Below are 20263 nucleotides of genomic sequence, written 5' to 3'. Positions count from 1 at the left end.
CTCTCTAGGCTCCACCCCCAAATCTCCAGGAATTTCCCATCCAGGAGCTGGCAACCCTATCTGCTGGGGGAGTCAAAGGACTTGGCAACCCTATTCACACTCCTTGCCACCCAGTCAGGGATAGGCTAGGAGTCCACCATTCACCACATGCCACCCGTCCAGCCTCCACCACAGCAGGCAGAGGGACCCCTGGCCCAAATCCTTGCAGCATTCCCTCTCTCCTCTTCCAGAGGCTCCACCAGAGAGGCAGCCAGTTCCCTGTATTTGCCTCCTTTCACCCAGCTACAGCCCAGGGCTATTGGAGGAGAGGGAATTCAGAGGTTACTTTCCCTCAGGATACACTGCCGCCATTTAATGCACTAGGCCCTTTCCACATTATCAGAGTGCTCATGTGTGTGTGTCTTATTTCTCCCTCAGCTAACAACTTCAGGCCAGCCAGGGTTAAACCAAACAAAATAAACTTTATTTATAAGAAGGAACATAAGAGTGAACGGATTTTAAACTGAAATATATACTGGGATTAAACAGGAAAGGTTTCAAAATAAAAGAACAGATTAACAGCCAGCTAACTTTTTGCTGCCTCTCTGAGCAGCGGCTCAAATCCTTTCCTTCCAATGGACCCTAACTCTGATTGGCCCAGCATTCTACTTGCTCCCATTGGCTGTCCCTCAGGAGAGGCGGCACTAGAGCCAGTCGTGTCCGTCACACCAACTTTCTTCTGCTTTTGTTCCAATTCCCTACAAGTTTCTAACTGACCTCCCATACACGTTGTGTTGAAATATGAGAAGAAATGGAAGGGAAAGGATGCCTTTGTGTTGCTTTCCTATAAAACTGAGTAAGCTGAAATTCAAGAAAATGCAGATAGGTAAATGGGCTACAAAATACAGCCTCACAGTTTCCTTGTTTTATTTACACACATGTCCAAATATACATCCTGTATTAGCTAGTCAATGCCAATTGCCTACTGTTTTCCACTTCTGTCCCCCCAGACTGAATTTGTCTTAATGATTTAAAACAGGTTCCACAAGTTCACTTTGCCTACCCTTACCCTTAGGTAACAACAACTTAAGTCATGACAGGTCCTAGTGTTCAAAGGGTCTATGACTGAGAGAAAGGTATTACTCAGAATGTGTAAGCCTGGCAGAATAATGATGCCCCAAGGGAAAATCAGTACTTGTAATTACATTTTTTCCAGAAGTTAGCCACATCACAAAGAATATATGATTTCATCAAAGAAACAGCGATGAAAGCACTGGAGTTCTTTGTAGATCTTTCCTTTCATTGAATTAAAGTATTATAAATAGTGCGTGCTGCACACATACAAATCGGTATGCAAATTTCAAGGTTCGGGATTTTTCGGTTAGGTCAGTAATACTAACATTTACACCATCCCTCCACCCCCATTTGACTGCTGTGATTCAGAGCAGAACAATCAAATCTGAATTGTTTAAAGAATTTCCCTCTCAGCAGCTAAGAAAAGAAGTATTTTAGGCAAGAAATATTTGCAGAAAAATAATATCCTTTCATTCATTATTGAAATCAGATGCATGGATCTCAGAATGACCAGCAAGAGATCCTATTTTATGCTTTATATAGCATAGCATTAATTAACTGTAATTTTTTTCTTCTACTAGCTAACAAAATATGCATTGGCAATTGTTTACAGATGAAGGTAAAATGGGAAGGGGCAATTGCATAGATACACCTGTGAATGTGTCATTTTCAGTGAAGTTCTCCTGACCCATGCAGATTCCGTTAAGAGCCTAATGGATCATACTAGGTTCAGTACTACTGCTAGAAAAGCAAGTTAAGGCAGCTGCAAAAAATGCTTTCCCCAACTCCAGTCTAGCCTGGAAGATGGCTCCCCACCTCAACATGGCCAACCAAGCCATCTGGATCCATGCCATGATAACATCAAATCTTGACTACTGTAATGCCCTGTACATAGATTTTTCTTCTAAGTTAATTCGGAGACTCCAATTAGTACAGAACGCTGCAGCTCAGTTATTTTCGGAAGCTAGGAGAGACATGGATATTACTTCCACTTTGCAGTCACTCCACTGGTTACCTATCAGTTACTGAGCTGTAGCACAGTGGTTATGTGGCTGGGATACGATTCAGCACTCTGCTAGTTCACCTCCCACAACTGCCATGAACGCTGCAGGTGGCCTTGGGTAAGCCACTCCTCTCAGCCCCAGATCCTCAGCTGTATTATGGGAATAATAACTGATTTTATTCACTGCTGTGAGTGAGCCACTAATCTGTGCAAAAGGCAGTATATAAGCACATGTTGTTCTTGTTGTTGGCTATCATATACAAAGCTCTTTGCAGCCTTGGTCCAGCATATCTAGGGAACCACCTCTCTCCCTCTGTTCCACCATGGCAGCTTTGCTCATCTGAACAGAGCTCTCTGCAGGTGCCACCTTGCACATGGGAAAAATCAACAGCTCCCTGTACATGTGCATATTCTGTGGTGGCTCCCATCTTATAGAACGGCCTACCTGAAGAGGTCAGGAAAGCTCCTGCTCTCCTGGCTTTCTGCAAGCTATGCAGAACTGAATTTGGGTCTGAATAACGAGCGGACTTGAAAGACTGGACCTGTTAGATCTTATTTATCCATTTCCTTCATTTATACACCACCTTTCTTTCCAATGGGGACCACCTTTCTCTCTTCTCCATTTTATCCTCACAACAACCCTATGAGGTGGAGTAGGCTGAGCGAGTGTTACTCAGACCCAAACCTTGGGAGGTGGATTAGGCTGAGGGACTGCTACTGACCCAAGGTCACCCAGTGAGCTTCCATGGCCAAGCAGGGATTCAAACCTGAGTCTCCTAGGTCCTAATCTAACACTCTAACCACTACACCCCACTGGCTCATTAATAATCAAAAGTAAATAGATGCAAAATTCTACAGAGCATAGAAGCTTAGCTGACTGTGATGGAATGCACTTTAAAGAAGGTTTCTTAAGCGCAGCATTCAGAGAGCTGGAAGGGAAGGAGTTAACTATTGCCTGGTATGAGAGCTTGATTGACAGGCTGCTCCTCCCTCTCTCTGATTGGCCAGTCAGAACCATCCCTCAAGATGACTGTTGGTTGCTGCCATGATTTGGATTCAGAAAGAGTATGTGAGTCAGAAGGTCAGACAAGTTCCTCTCTGGAGTGAGGGAAAACAAATTGTTTGCCCTAACTGTAACATCATTGTGTTGAAGGAGAATTCTAGTTCAGAATTCCAAGTGTAAAAGGCAGCACAAGCTGAACCCTATTTGCACAACCACTATAGAACTGTGGGCTGTATAATAGACTAATCCTAAAATTTCAGAAAACATAGGTAGCAGAAAATTTCAGAAAACAGCAGAAAATTTAAAAAACCCAAGGGTGGCTAATGTTGAAGTAGAACAACTGTAAAATTAAAATTTTAAAATGTTGAATATAAAATGCTGTTAAATTGTATGAATATGCCTCTATGGCTAAATTAACCTCTTACATGCATAACAGATCAACACAGGAATTTCAGAAAAAAAGGAGAGATTTCTTTGTGTATGCAGCTGGAAATTAAGAAATATTAATGTGAGCCACCGCCCCACCTGCCGTTTGCTCGCGCCCCTCCACCGTCCTCCCGGGGTCTCAGCAGGGGAGTTCCCTTGGCCTCGGACTGGGCAAGGGAGGGTGGTGGTTGCCTCACCAGCGCCCTCCGCCTGCCCACTGGGTTGTGAATCTACACACTCTCTCTAGCCAGTTCACGCCCAACTTCTCCTCCTCCGCTTCCTGGGGAACTCCCCCTTTTATAACCCCATTCCTGCCCTCCCCTTGAGGGTCAGCCAATCTACCCTCTTCCCTTATAACATGCCTATCCCCCGCCCTTCTTCCACCTGGGAGCTCTCCCCCTGACGGGTCCAGCCCCTGTCCCTCACACAGGGGTTCCTCCCCCCATGGCTCCTGGCCAGTCGGGCCGGAGCCATGCATCCTGAACCCACCTCCCCCTCCTGGGGCTTCCTGTTCTGTCCCCCAGCCAGCCAGCTGCTCGCCCTCTGGGGGCCCCGCCCTTCTGTTTGCCTCTGAGGGCCAGGGCATGGCCTCAGCAGCTGCTGCGCCAGGGCTTGCCCAGCCATCTCCTCCAGCAGCGGCACCGAGTGCTCCTGCCACCCGCTGGACTCCGCTGCAGGCAGCCTCATCAGAGTGCTGCCCAGCTGGCCAGTGGACCGCACCAGCCGGGTTGCAGCTTGGCACTGCGGCGGATGCACTTCCTTGCCTCATGGGGGCCGCCGCGGCTCCTCCCTGGGCTTCGGGGCTCCTCTGGATCCCACGGCTCTTCCTCTCCCTCCGTTGCCCAGCTAGCCGCTATCCCGGTAAGTGGGGGTCCGGCCCCCGGGGGGCTCGCCGTCAGCTCAGAGGGCTGGGGGGGGTGTCGGCATGGCCTGAGTCCAGGGTGGGTGGGGCCCACCCAGGGTGGGTGGGGCCCACCCACCCCAGACAATTAAAAATAGTTAACATAGATTAGATCGACTTTAAAACAAAGATTTTAAAAATGTTGAATATAAAATGTGATGTATAGGACTGATTATAGAATGTTGGGTACAAAACTTTGGGTATAAATAATTGAGGAGAGGGAGAGGAGCAATATTATGAAATGTGTTGTTATATCTCTTGCTTATATTTTTTTGTAGTAGTTTAAATCTATTATTTTATTTTTTATTCAAGATCCTTTATGCACTATCAAATGTCTTTTTTTCCCTTGAAAAAAAAGTTTATAATTTTTTTAAAAAACCTGTGGGGGGTGTTTTTGGCAAGAGTGAGTGGGTTATAAGTGGAGACTTCCATTCAAGCCAAGTGAAAAAGGATTCATTCATCATAGGGGAAGAAGATTAATTCCTGCCCAGTGTCTAAATGGGGTTTCACTCTGAGGAGGACCCCGAGTCTGTTGTAAAGAGAAAATGATTGTCAGGAAACCTGAGTTGTAAAAGGGAACTCTTGAAGAAACTTTGTTGCTGAAACCCAAGTATTAAACAAAACACCTCTCACTGTCAAGGATTAAGAACATAGAATCTAAGCCTCAAGAAAACAATTTTGCCTGTGACTTAAAGAGTACTCTTTAAGTACTCTTTTGAACATTATTCAATCTCCAGTGCCATTTCCAGCACAGAGGAAGAGGGCTCCTGCTTTTCCCCCATCAAGTTTCTGGACTGGGCTAAAAAACCAGAATGATAACTATTAAAACCACAAATAGAGGCACGCTACTTGGGGTTGCTCAGCCAAAGCAAGCAAACTTGGATTTTTGGAGCGGAAAATCTGCCTCAAAGTGTGGGGGTGAAGGGGAGGTCGGTCATACTGACCAATGGTTTTGCTTCTATTTTTGTAAAGGAAGAAACTAGCTCAGAAAATCTCTCAAATAAGATTTAGCAACACAAAATATCTTACCTCAAGAACAAGCCAGAGCTGGCCACCCACGTATTGATCTACTTTGTAAAACATTCCATAAAATTTAACAACATTCGGATGATTAGGAAGAAACTGCAAAATGTTGTATTCTGCTTCAATTTCTTCATCCACATCCTAAATTGAAAACACACACTTTATAAATATCATACATTTGTGAACAACAATACAAGACTGAAAGTTGTCAGGTCACATAATAAAGAATTCAATTAATTCAAAAAAGGTGGGGGGGATTCCACCAGAAGTTTCTAATTGCTATAGGCTGCAGTTGTGCTCATCATTAGGCTGCTTAACAGCGCGGTCTTAAGGAGAATTATACCCTTCTAAGACCATTGACTTAAGTGGATTTAGAAGAGTGCAGTTCTGCTTTGGACTGCACTATAAAATCTCCCTGAAGTCTAACTATAGTGTAGGATTGTAGCTCAGAACTCTATTGATACAAAACACGTAGAGGATATTCACTGGCAGCAATCACAGAAACATGGGCCCAGCAGGATTTGTTGTCCTTTCACCGGGCCTGTAAGACAGATGTTCTGCCAGGCGTATGGTTGAGACTGGGCCTGGCCTCTGCTGGCCATGTGGGGGGGGGGTATTAAATTAGTGTTTAACCCCCCCACACACAGGATGTTACCCCCATTCCTGTTTTTAGAACCTGGTTGAAGATAAATTAAGCTATACTACAGTTACTGCCCTCTGATATCTTTTTAACTATTTATATGTTATTGTAATTTTAATAATGTTTTTATGAATTTGTACATTCTTGTCCATATTGCCATTTATGTGTTTTAATTGATGTAATCCGCCCTCCCTATACGGACTCATAGAAATATAATCAATCAATCAATCAAATTAATAAATAAATGGTTGTTTGTCAGTAGTTTGCAAATACAAAAAAAAGGCAGAAGCTGTTTAGTAGAGAGTAAATCCTATTGGGAGACTGCAGGACTTTCTCTGGAGTAACTTATGGCAAGTGCATCATTCTAATTCAGTGGTTCTACTTGTGATCTCTACCACAAACCCTTTGGGTTTTTTCCTACAAATCCTTTTTCCTCAACTACAGACACTTTTGGTATGATTTCACCTACTGCAGGCCCTATTTCTATGATCTACAACATATGTCTGAATCTTTAGCTACTTCCATAATATGACCTTTTCGCACTTCTGAAAGAGATGTTTTTTTCAATTAGCTGCAATGGAATTGAAATTGTGGCTCCACACAGCACAATATCCTTACATCTAACAGCAAAGGGTTGGTTTCCATGCAGATCAAACTGGGTCCACTTACCTTCCACAGCTCTGAGATCCTAGAGGAACCCTCAAATATGCATTTTTTTAAAATCTGCATTGTTAAAAAGAGCAGGAGTTGGAACCATGGAGAGAAAGAACCAACAAGAGGAAGGGACAGAAAGAACTCAGGGCCAAAGCCAGAGGAAGAGGGATGGAAGCAGGGGATAGGGTGGGGAACCAGCAATGGATCCTGAAAGGGGAGAAAAGGGACTAGCTAGAGAATGGGATTTCTTCTCCCCCTAGAGACCCCTGCAGGTCCCCTTCTTGAAGTGCAACATTTCCTATAAAAATCCAGCAATGCCCATCCTCACAGGCAGTATATCATTATTACATTTACTCAGTGCTTTTTTTCTGGGGGGACACATACCCCTAAACATTTTGTGAATCTAATGGGAGAAACTAAAAATTTTAAAATGTTGGAATTCCCGCTTAACCAACTCCAAACGTATTATGGATATTTATGTGATTTGTTAAGTTTTATGTAGCGTATGTTGGCAACAAACATGTTTAGTTATATTTAAACTGACTAGGAGCGCTGTTCGTCTTACAAAAAATGGAACGATGTATTGTCGAAGGCTTTCACGGCCGGAGAACGATGGCTGTTGTGGGTTTTCCGGGCTGTATTGCCGTGGTCTTGGCATTGTAGTTCCTGACGTTTCGCCAGCAGCTGTGGCTGGCATCTTCAGAGGTGTAGCACCAAAAGACAGAGATCTCTCAGTGTCACAGCATCCAGACAAGAATAAAAGAACATGAAAGACACTGCAGACTTGGACAACCTGAAAAATCAGCAGTGGCTGAACATAGCCTAACTCAAACAGGGCACAGTATCTTATTCCAGGACACCAAAATACTGGACAACACTTCCAACTACTTTGTCAGACTGCACAGGGAAGCCATTAAAATTCACAAGCATAAGCAAAACTTCAACAGGAAAGAAGAAACCTTAAGAATGAACAGAGCATGGTTTCCAGTTCTGAAAAACACCAGGCCAACAAAACATTCTATCCCCGACAATAGCCCTGCAGAGAAGATTAGCACATCAAGTACCAATCCATATGCAAAAGAACCTCCTCAGGACACAGTGAAGCGTCCCACCATTAGCATTCCACACCCTGGGAAACCCTTACAGGATGACTCAGCTCAACCCCACCCCTCCTGAGTAGATACAAATGACCTACATCTTTTCCACACTGTGACACTGAGAGATCTCTGTCTTTTGGTGCTACACCTCTGAAGATGCCAGCCACAGCTGCTGGCGAAACGTCAGGAACTACAATGCCAAGACCATGGCAATACAGCCCGGAAAACCCACAACAGCCAAAAAATGGAACGTCTTTGAGCATCAAACATGCCACTGAGATCGATGGCATAATTGGTGATCGTTAGGGTGCAGACAAATACAAACAAGTCTTCTCTAAGCCGCTTGGAGTTCTGGTAGTTGGAATCTAGCACGGTGATTGGTCAGTCTTGTTGCTACTCCCGATGGCGGCGACCTATTTGTGTGTTTGTGTACATTTTGCGGAAAGAGTGCAAAGAGTTTGTCTATACAGAAACTCTTTGATTGTGCGCACGTGTCACTATAGAGGGGCTTGGTTGGTCTATTGATACCCATAATTCTCATCACCAACAGTCTTCTGATGTCATTTCCTTTCACGGTGTTTCCTGAGTCTCAGATGGAAGCGAGTGTTTAATCTGTGAAGCAGTGTGGTGTTTTACTGATGAAAGTTATTGTGAGCTGTGTAATATGAGGTAATGCATGTTCTTGGTAACTTTGTCCATTGACTGCATTTATTTTTTCCGATTTGAACTGTAAAATGGTGGTTTTCTTGCGTCAAACTGAGAGTACCCCTAAACATTTTTTTAGGAAAAAAGCACTGCATTTACTTGAAAGTTAAGTAAACAAATTTCATTCAGCAAAAGTGTCCCTTTTGCCTGCAAGTGCCCCTTTCAATTTTACTTTCCACCTTTTGGTTTCCAAGTACAGCTGTCCGCACTTCAGTGTCTCCAAGCTTAATTACTTTGTTTTAACTCATAGTAATCAAGCCATTCCTAAATGGATCCTTAGTCTTTTTCCCAAGGTGGAGGGAAAGATTTAAGCAATTGTGGATTAATTCTGATTTCTTTTTCATAATAGCAATTTCATAATTATGTGGTTATGGTAACAAAAATAAAATGAATAAAAATAGCTTTGGCTGCAAAGAGAAAAGTAGCAATTAAAGTTCTTCCACTATTACTACCACCCAACTGGTCCAAATAGCAAGAATTAATTAAATTAAGGATCCAGAGGAGTTAGCCGTGTTAGTCTGTAGTAGCAAAATCAAAGAGTCCAGTAGCACCTTTAAGACTAACCAATTTTATTGTAGCATAAGCTAGCGAGAATCACAGTTCGTCATGCATCTGACGAAGAGAACTGTGATTCTCGAAAGCTTATGCTACAATAAAATTGGTTAGTCTTAAAGGTGCTACTGGACTCTTTTTGATTTTAAATTAAGGAAACATCCAGGAATGTCTTGTGAGTGAACAGGTGAGTTTATTGCTTGAAAGCAAGCAAGTAAGGAAAGAAAGAAAACAAAGTCCTGGGAAGACTCTATAGTAGTTTTTCAGTCCTCATATGGCTGGCTGGTACTGCTACTACATTGTAAGTAGACAAAGTCCCCTTCCACAGATCACGGATCAGGTCTAAAAAGCGGGGAGGGGAGCAATAGAGAAAATGCTTGGATGCAATGGCCTGACAGTGCTGTCATCTGGATTCTCAGCACAGTAAATGAATGATGTCTATTCCAGATGAAATAGTTTTATTGTGATATGTGGAAACTGGAGATGCCTACTTATTTTCCAAACATCTTTCTACTAGAGATGGGCACAAAATGGGAAAAAACGAAATGAGAGTTTCTCATTTCATCGCGTTCCACGAATCATGGAACACGAACTTCCATGCAATTGTCCCATTTCGCTAAACAATTTGTTAGTTTTGTGATTTGTCAGAACCCGGGGCACTTCAACGGCCCCCTTCATACCCAGAGATGCCAAACTTACAGGGAGACTTCAGCAGGCTCTCCTCCACCCACACTCCAAGTAGCTCTCTTCAGGCTCTCTTTGCTGACTTTTCCTTCCTGTCCTCCTGCTGCTCTGACATGCCCTCCCCCCGCCTCCAAGTTCTCGAAGGAAAAGCCAAGCAGACCAGATCCGCTTAGGATCCGCTCCAGGGAACTTGGGGGCAGGGGGGTGGGAAGGCATGTCAGAGCAGCAGGAGTATAGGAGGTAGAGAGTCAGGGAAGGGTTCCTGAAGCTGGCAAGCAGCGAGCAGCAGCAGAAGGAGCTGCTGAGGCTGCCACCGCTTCTACTCCACCATCTCATTCTTAAAAATGGAGAAGGGAAACAGAGAGGGGAAAGAATCTCTGACTACAGTTCCCAGGTAAACTTGCACAGACCTGCATTGCTCAGCTCTCAGGTTCGCAGGAAGAGCTGCCTATCAAGGTTATGTGGGCTAAGATTGGGATTTCCATGGCAACAAAAGGTCTGCACACATTCTGGGCCCATGTTGCCTAGGGCATCAATGGATCGGCACCAGCCTGTCTAGCAGCACGAAGTATTCACAAATTGAACGAATCAGCCCAAAAAGTCATGGATTTCGTGAAAAACAGGGCCCCATGAAACATGTTTTTACTCCTGTCTACTTTTTACCCCTTGGTATTGCAAAGGTAAATTTGAATCTGTGAAAGCAAAAAAATAAAATAAAAACTCTGATTTAGTTTTCAGTAATGAAGAGGTTGCCAAATTCCATTACAGATGATCTGATAAAGGAAAGAATATGGCCTTTAAGTCCAGACCATCCTTCTAATCTTATTCTAAAATTGAATGTCACACCAAAAAATTTTTTTAGTTCATTTATGTGTTTGACTGTTTATTCCAAAATACCTTAACTTTGCCTAATTGCTGAGCATTAGTTTCACACCTGTTTGTGCAATGTGCATTCAATATTTGGGCGGGGGGGGAGTTAATTAGTAAAATTTGCTCATTACTTACACTGATAGGATCTAGAATCTTCACCGCTGCCAAGCTCCCATCTTTCTTATGAGTGACTTTATAGACTTTACCATACGTGCCTTTGCCAATGGTCTCGATAATTTCCCAGGTATCTGAGGGGTCAGGTAAGGATTCCAGTCCAATCATATTCCAATTATACTGAAACAATCCATAGAGTGGCTTCCTGCAAAAAAATAATTTTAAGATGTGAATTTACTTGCTACTACATAATCAACTTTCCCACAAAAAAATCTTGGTGGCTGTACTGAAGACATCCACAATTCCTGTTCAGTTATTCAAGGCATGCACACTCTGTGCCAGTGATCCACAATATGGTGCCAGTTACTGTGTTTCCTGCATCCACTTTGGGGTTGCCAGGTACCCCTTACCTCCCATTGGGAGGGTGGAGTTCCTGGCACTTACCTTGTGCTGGACACGAGGTCTTCTTTCGCATGCGTGCCCCAGAGCTGGTGTGATGATGTCACTTCTGGAAGTGAAATGACCATGCCAGCCACACAAGCGCTCCTGCAGACCATATGGGACCAATTCAGCCTGTTTGGGGCTCAAATCGGCCCCAAACGAAGAGTGTGAATGTTCCCGCAGGCGATGCAATGACATCACTTCCAGAAGTGAAGTCGCTGCGGCACGCGCTCCTGAGGTGCCTGCTGATGGCAGGCAAGGTCCTGGAGCTTGCCCCCTCCTGCCAATCACTGGTTGATCAACGGACGAGGAGGGAAATCCCCCAGAGTTTGCCTGCCACCAGCGGGCACCTGGGAACCCTAATCCACTTGCCTCCTGAGTCCCAGGCATAAAATCCAAAAGGTCTTTGATGGAACAGAAAAAAATAGAGAATGATGGGACTGTTCCTACCATGGAGGAAGGTCTGTGTCTAGTGATTGGACTACATATTTCATTGGCCAAAAAGGGCGCCAAAACAGCCCAGGGGCTCTTGGGAATTGTAGGCAGGCCTACTCCCACTGCTAGCAGGCTTCTGAGGCCTTGCTAGGCCTTCCTGGCACAGCCAGATCATGGCAGTTGCCATGTCAGTCTTTGTGGTGTAGATGCTGCAGTGGTCCAGTGGAACTGTAAAGACTAACAAAACTTTTCATTGTAAGCTTTCATGAGTCAGAGCTCACCATCAGATACACGGAGCATATTTCAATGGTTGCCGTGGGCTCTGAGTCCTCAGAGGATGAAGACCTCAGGGAGGATGACAGGGGAGAGAGTATTCCAAGCCCCTCCAGACTCAATGGTAGACCTAGGCTGAATCCACACACCCTCAGAGCGTCCCGACATTGCGCTAAATGTTCGCTAAACACCTGGAAGTGTAGCGTCTTTCTAGTGCGATTTGCACTAGAAAGACGCTATACTTCCGGGTGTTTAGCGAACATTTAGCGCAACGCCGGGACACTCTGAGGGTGTGTGGATTCAGCCATTTTTACACTTAAAGTAACAAGCAACAGAAAGGTGGGAATGGTCCTCAGTCACTTGCAATAGAGAAAATTCTCTTTGGTTATCTGGGCCATTTTTTGTTACTAACTGGCCTCTCTTTATAACATCTTCAAGAAGCCCTTGGACTTCTGCTTGAATTTGCTACAATGGAATGAAGTTCTGTTGTACAGTAATAACGCTTCTCTAGGGATGTTGTTTGAACCACTTTTACAGTAAAGTAGAATCTTGTACTTGGCCTACTGAGACAAACAAGCTTGTTTTTTTTAAAAGCTACTAGCCAAACATTATATCTTTCATATACAAGATGAACAGAAGATAACCTCGGCAGTTTTTGAAGAAGGTTCTTGTTCTTCCATTAAAAACTATGCTTTGTTTTTAAAGCAGACTTGCAACATCTGTCATCTTACTTCAAAATCTTTTATTCACCAGTACAAATTAACCTAAATCTTGCACGATGGATTTTTTAAAAGTTAAAAATACAAGCTATAACACATTTGTTAACCTCTGTTATACAGAAAACAATCTCTCCCTCCCTCCCCTTGCAAAGAAAGATGGCAGTACAGGTGTCATTAATTATTGCATAGCTGCATTCAAACTGTGCTCTGGATAAAGAACTTCAATCAGTCAATCTCAGAGTCTTAATCATCCTAAACATTAACTTGACAATGTAGGATCATATATAAAATGAACTGATCGCCCATAAAACAAATGAGAGACTGCAAACCTCTACATCTTCACATTGTTGTAGAGTGTAACAGGCAATATTCAGACAAAAATTCACATTTCTGTTGCATACAAAACAAGCTGAAAGCATAACTGCTCTCTGAAATATTCGTTGTGCGACACCAACTTGCTTGATTAGGTTAAGGTTTGCTTCACAAAATGCTTATAAGTACCTATGATCTCATACTCCTCAGTTAAGGCTTTCAGGCTACAACAGGGAGAACATACCACCATTACACAGCCATTCCATCCCTATCCCCAGGTACACATCACAAAGGTTGCTTCCTCTTGCTGTGCAGAACACCTGCACAGCATTCATTGCAGTAGGTGCAGACAAAGCAGATCACAAGGGCCGTTTCCACACAGTTTACCTTAATCTGCAAAATAGCGAAAAACCTGTGCGAAATCTCGCGAGAAGACGCTGTTATCGCGTCTTCTCGTGCGATAACAGCATCTTCTCGCGTGATAACAGCGTCTTCTCGCGAGATTTCGTGCGAGATTTCGCTATTTTGCAGAATAAGGTAAGCCGTGTGGAAACGGCCAAGATTAAGAAGGTATGGGAGGGTTGCCTAATCTCTTGAGGCATCTGAGATCTAAATGCATATGAAAATGTTTTCTGGGTTCCAAACTGGCAACCCTAACTACCTGCTTGCTCTCATCTGATGACCATACCTTCTATTTAGAAGCCAAGCATTGGAGGAGGCGCATAAAAACACATTATTTGGGTCAGAGAGTCTACAAAGGGACTGGCCCATCCTACAAAGCCCATGGCTGGCTAGTTGTTATATGTCAGCCCAAACTTATCATAGTGTTGTTGTAAGGATAAAATTGGAAGGGAGATATACGCTGTCCTGATCTCTTTGGAGAAAGGAAAGGATAAACATGTAACAAATGAAATATTTTATGGTCTTTTATGTCATTTTATCATAATTCATGAGATTGGGTTGGGGAGGAAAATATGCTACGAGTGGCCCCAGGGAAATTAAACATGGGTCCTTCTCCTAGTTCCAGTTTTTTTCTTCTAACATGTTTTACATCACCAACCTATGGATCCCAACACAAAAATGGGTCATAAAGCCTATGAAACTGACTTGCAGGCTTTCCCCCACATTAAGAACGGACTAGTCCATGGCATAGCATGTAGAACTTAATTGAACTACTTGCCGAATGTTCCAAAAAAGAGTCTCCACACAGTTTGGGGACATTTTGACATGTGCTGACATATTCATATTTGTTTTGCTGAAATCCACAAGGGTAGCCATGTTAATGGACTGCAAGCAAAACATTAAGAGGAAATGATCCTGTGGAGAAACAATCTAAAATCCTGTGTGGAGTTTTTAAACGTATTATAGAATGTGTTTTTTAAAGGGTTCTATATGAAAAGGTTAATGTTTAAGAATAAGAATTAGTACAGTTATGAGGTAAAAATTAGGTGAATTTACTTCTAGGTGTGATTTATAAGGCTATAATGTTGCAGGCTTCTGGGCAGCCTGCCAAGTAATGGAGTTGCTTCAGTTACCAAGGGAATGCCCTCAGCACAGTTTTATTTTAGTGCCTAAGGTGAGCCAGATGATTTTGACAATGACCTCACAATGTTATGAGGTAATGTAACCATGTGGCTTTCCCCATAAAATATCAGATTAAACAGCAGTTATGAGAAAGGGTAGGATAAAAAGGCCAAGTCAGCAAAAGGGAAGTATCAGAAACCAGAGGCTCGAACAGGTACTCCCAAAAAAGTACTGAAACAATTAGAACATTCAACAAATTGAGTGTTTTATTGGTAACGTGTTCAGCTGATTTCAAATATACAAATTCTGAAGCAAATATTAAATTAAAAGTTATTTAGTATAGCCTTACACATGTGTAGAAGACTGACAGTGTAAAGGAACCCTATAAAACGCCCTGTATGGTTCACCTAAAATAACTTCTACAGAAATGTATGGGACTTGTTGCCAAATAAAATGTACTTAAGGGTCAGGGCATCAGAAGTAAATAAATCAGCCAATAAAACAATCAAAAGCCAAATTACTCTTTACACTGACGTTTCAGAGCAGCAACAATTTCCCAAGAAGAGTACATTCTACGTTCTGTGCCTCCCCAGCTCTCATTGTTCTTGTGACACATAAGAAGACAGGATGTGTCAGACCAGTGAGCAAGGATAATAGAGCCACAGTAGCTCCTCCTGACTGATCGTGTTATTTCCAGCACAAGCCCTCTGAAACTGTAAATATCTTTACAATTTTCAGCAACACTAGCTGCCTTCCAGTGGAGAGTCATTATCCAGTCCCAAGTAACATAAGCCTTTTGGACAGGTCTTCCACATCCCAGAAATTAGTTCAAGGCTCAGCTCCAAGGTGATGCTTTATTGGAGAGTCAGGATATAAAACATTTTTGGGGCTCTGCTATGGTAGGCAATCCCAGCATTTCCAGCAGATAGAGTTGTGTAGTGAAGCAAAAAAATATTTTTTATTGTTCCATATGCACAACTCCACATGGTGTTAAGAGAGTCTGCATGCACAATTAGCCCTGGCATGTCTCCTGTCTTCACCACATGGAGCCAAGGAAACTACTTTGGAATGGTTGGCTGGAAAAAAATAAAATGATTTTAAAGGAGAATATTTATATGGATTTTAGCACATTCTAAGAGCACACACACACAGGTGCATACTGGAACGTACACTTAGCATCACAACCAGTGTCAGCTCATGCAGAGGTGGGACAACTGACAGAGCCCGTGGCTTCTGGTGGGGCTCATTGCTGCTCACTTCTTATTGACATATTTTCTCTGATTCCTGCACTCACACCCTTCCTCTGTCTGCTTGTGAGTGCTTTGTCACCTCTGCTCCCAGCATATGCTACCTAGTGCTGCTGGAAAAGAGTATGTGGCTGATGTCTAAGGCATCAGCATTCCTGGTAGCCATGGCAGTGGCATTCCTAGCTGCGCCCGGCACCATTGGGGGAACGGCATGCAGACAGTATAGGCAGCTGGGAATGAACAGGAATAAAACCCCCGAACATGATATTCGTTGTTCGTTGCCATCCATGAACAGTGATTCACGAACATTAACGAACATGACCCATTAACGAACCTGTTCGTGGTTGGATGTTCGTCGGGGCCAGAATGGCCCCCTTGGGACTTAGAGAGCCTATATTAGCAGGGAATGTTCAGAAGGCTCTCCTCCAGCCATCACCCAAGTTTAGTCAAGAAACCTGACCTGAGCAGGCAGCAGGACAGGTAATAATAATAAAGAATAGCTTGGCCCCAGAGCCTGGCAGCAGCCCTGGAACCTGAGGGTGGGTAGAGCCCTACCCCACCACTCCCAGAAACCTGACCTGAGCAGGCAGCAGGAAAGGTAATAATAATAAAGAATAGCTTGGCCCCAGAGCCTGGCAGTAGCCCTGAAACCTGAGGGAGTAGAGCCCCACCCCACAACACACAGAAAAAATTCAAGTTCCAATGCACTCTCCTTCTCTCTCTCAAATGCAAGCAACAGCTCTCTCCCACTCCACTGTCTGCTAAAACTGAAAGCCAGAGCTGGGAGCACAGTGCCTTTTATAACCAGAAATCCCATAGAGAAATACAGGAGGTCTGTGGTTGGTGGTCAGAACTGCCTGACAGGGTTTGAGATGAGCATAATGAAGGTTTGGCAAGGAGGAGCTTGAAGTGTACATATATGATGGCTCACAGCTTATAGCCAGAGTGGCTTCACCCATAAATTCAGAGATGCGCAAACAAGAGGGACCTGTGTCTTCTACATTCACCAATGCCCCACACTACAAGTAGTTTTGGAACAGAGTTTTGGCCTGCAGGTGCCACAGATCCCCTTGTGATTGATGTAAATAAATAAACTTGGTCCCTTTTATTAGCTATCTGAAAGTGTCAGCTTTCCTCATTCTATGTCTGCATATCAGATATATTGGCTAGTGAGGGCAGAGAGAGGAAAGGATAAAGTTTGTCTTGGATATGAAAGGGAACAGAAGGCCTGCACAGGATTTGAAGTGTGAGCTTCATAACACGGCAGCTCCATCTACACATTGCAGCGTCCTTGTGATTTTGGGGAAACAAGATGAGGAATTTACATCATGCATGTGATGGGAGTTTTGTACCTACCAGATGCACACTGGCTCTCTTCTGTTTGTGACGACAGCATGCAGGGGAAAGTGGCTTTAACTTACCACTCCATGTTGTTTTCACATCTACAAACCACCCCATGGAGCCAGTATTGGCTCCTTTGTAAAAATCACGTTACTTACATAAATTTCACAATGGAACCAAGACACAAAAACAACATGGGGGGGGCGCTACAGCTACTTCTCCCTATGTGTTGTGGTCACACAAACAGAAAAGATCTGGTATGCATCTGAGAGGTACAAAACTCCTACCATATGTCTGATACAACAAACACAAGGACTTTGTAATGTGGAGATGGAACCCAATCAGACAGATGAATAATTTTGACAGTGGAAATCTGGATAGAGGGGAGAGGGTTTCTTTCTGTGGCTGCCATCACCATTTTAAAAGCAGTTGTACTTCAAGGCCTCGATCCAGGTCACACATATAGGCTGATTCCACACACATTGGATAACGCACTTCCAATCCTCTTTACAGATCATTTGGAATGGATTTTTTTGTGCACGGAACAAAAAATCCACCTCAAACGATTGATAAAGTGCATTGAAAGTGCATTATCCAATGTGTGTGGAATCAGCCTATAGCACGGGAGCTTCAGGAGCTCTTATTCCACCCCCCCATGAGGTATGATCCTCCATTCCTCTGCTTGGAGCCAGCTGGGTGACTTTGGGTCAGTTGCAGCTGTCTCAGTGCTCTCTCAACCCCACCCACCTCACAGGGTGAGTATCATAAGGATAATAACAACACACATGGTAAACCTCTCTGAGTGTGGGCACTAAGTTGTCCTGAAGGGTGGTATATAAGTCAAATGTTATTATGTTATTATTTTAAGGTGCGAGAAACAGCCCTCCATTGCTGTTTTGGCACTTGAAAAGGCACAAGAGGAAACAAGAACTCCAGGGGCAGCAACACTGCACATGCAATTGGGAACAGGGCCTTGCGACAATTTTTAAAGAACTACAACTGCTTTTAAAATGGCAGTAGCAGCCATGGGAAGGATCCGTGGCCACTGTCACATCTGGTTCGGTTCTAACGGAGAGTGGCTTTCAACATCCTAAAGAACCCTGTGAATAGACCTCCTGTGGCTCTGGCCAATGCTGATCTATGGCTTATTTTTAACAACATACCCTAAGCCCAACATGTCCATTCTCTTGTTTTCTCTGTCCAAAGCATTCAGCAACTCCTGCATGAATTCATGGCTGCCTGAACATCAATGCATTAAATTCACATTTTCGACCACCCAGCTGCTTAACAAAAGATATTGCTGGGGGATCTAATGAAAAGCAAAAAAAAAAAAATCAATCAACAAATAAGCTGCTCTTGCTGCTCAGACTTGACTGGGGGAAAAGAAGACAAAGAAAACATCAATATTAGGAAGTAAAAGGTACAAAAGAACTTGACGCATATTATGTAGCTATCGGCATTTGGTCACTGAAAGGCGGGTGTAGACTTTTTTGTATTTCACCCCAGAAACCGAAGATCAGAGATGTCTTGGTTTCTTGTCCTACTTCCCTGCATCTTGGGTTGTTTGATCAATGCCATACTCCGATTGGAACAAAACTGTAAATTCTGCTCACTTGTCAATCTAATAATGGGGAGAGGGGGAGGCCAAGAGTATTTAAAAACAGGAGAAAATCCCTAATCTTTAACATTGCTCACAAATGGCACAATTTAAGTTTCTCATGTGTGATCCCCACACTGGAATTATGCACGTGCTAATTTGCCCACTAACTTGAGATCATAGTTCATGGTTTCTCAGGAATTCAAACATTTAAGTAGTGCTAGTAATTTATTGTTTACATTTTCAAATATGGGTGACAGAAAATGTCAACCCAGAATGTACTGAATTACAACTTACTGTAATTTCCAGAGCATTGGTGAATCTGCAGGAAGGGCTTTCTCTGTGGTGGCCCCCACCTTGTGGAATGGCCTGCCTGAAGAGATCAGGAAAGCTTTCACTCCCTGGCTTTCCACAAAGTATGCAAAACTGAATTATTCTGGAGGGGTTTTTTACACAGGCAATAGGGTATGTTGTGAGAAATGGCTCAGAAAGATACTTGTGATAGAGGGACTGTACTATACTACTGGGTACTATCTGTTGATGTAGGTAAGCTCCTGCTGGTTAGCTTCTGTGCCATTAAATATGTTGCATGAAACTGCTTATGTTTTGTTTTAGCATTGTTTCAGCTCTGTATTCAGATTTCTGCAGTCAATACCCTATTATATTGTTTAGAACATATTAATTTACACTGTGTAATCTACTTTGAGCCTCAGTGAGAAAGGAGGGCTATGAATGAATGAATGAATGATGTGGGGAAAAGCTAAACAATTGCAAATCATCTGGGTTACCTGTTAATAATTATAGTATATCCAAATTTCAAATATGTTATTGTGCCCCATTAGGTTTTTTTTGGCAACGAGCCCAAATAGACCATGTCAGGCGGGGCGGGGGGCGTCGGGGGGAGCGGCGCAGCCGCGACCCCCGGGGGCCTGGCTGTCTCTGTCTCTGTCTCTGTCTCTGTCTCTGTCTCTGTCTCTGTCTCTGTCTCTGTCTCTGTCTCCGTCTCCGTCTCCGTCTCCGTCTCCGTCTCCGTCTCCGTCTCCGTCTCCGTCTCCGTCTCCGTCTCCGTCTCCGTCTCCGTCTCCGTCTCCGTCTCCGTCTCCGTCTCCGTCTCCGTCTCCGTCTCCGTCTCCGTCTCCGTCTCCGTCTCCGTCTCCGTCTCCGTCTCCGTCTCCGTCTCCGTCTCCGTCTCCGTCTCCGTCTCCGTCTCCGTCTCCGTCTCCGTCTCCGTCTCCGTCTCCGTCTCCGTCTCCGTCTCCGTCTCCGTCTCCGTCTCCGTCTCCGTCTCCGTCTCCGTCTCCGTCTCCGTCTCCGTCTCCGTCTCCGTCTCCGTCTCCGTCTCCGTCTCCGTCTCCGTCTCCGTCTCCGTCTCCGTCTCCGTCTCCGTCTCCGTCTCCGTCTCCGTCTCCGTCTCCGTCTCCGTCTCCGTCTCCGTCTCCGTCTCCGTCTCCGTCTCCGTCTCCGTCTCCGTCCCCGTCCCCGTCCCCGTCCCCGTCCCCGTCCCCGTCCCCGTCCCCGTCCCCGTCCCCGTCCCCGTCCCCGTCCCCGTCCCCGTCCCCGTCCCCGTCCCCGTCCCCGTCCCCGTCCCCGTCCCCGTCCCCGTCCCCGTCCCCGTCCCCGTCCCCGTCCCCGTCCCCGTCCCCGTCCCC

The 20263-nt window shown here is 44.4% G+C and overlaps 1 protein-coding gene across 1 annotated transcript in view; it reads right to left on the bottom strand.

Moving 5' to 3' along the window:
• The window catches only part of MYO3B (myosin IIIB), a 307149-nt gene extending 296226 nt beyond the window's left edge, over window positions 1–10923 (bottom strand). The window contains 2 exon segments of the mRNA XM_054972682.1: window positions 5416–5550; window positions 10747–10923. Of these exon segments, the coding sequence (XP_054828657.1) occupies window positions 5416–5550; window positions 10747–10893 (282 nt within the window). The 5' untranslated portion in view covers window positions 10894–10923.
• Window positions 10924–20263: the final 9340 nt, after the last annotated feature.

This window comes from Eublepharis macularius, chromosome 2 (genome assembly GCF_028583425.1).
Source record: "Eublepharis macularius isolate TG4126 chromosome 2, MPM_Emac_v1.0, whole genome shotgun sequence".
NCBI lineage: Eukaryota > Metazoa > Chordata > Lepidosauria > Squamata > Eublepharidae > Eublepharis > Eublepharis macularius.
Note: the sequence above shows the minus strand (reverse complement) of the source record. Positions and strands in the feature narration are given on the sequence as shown.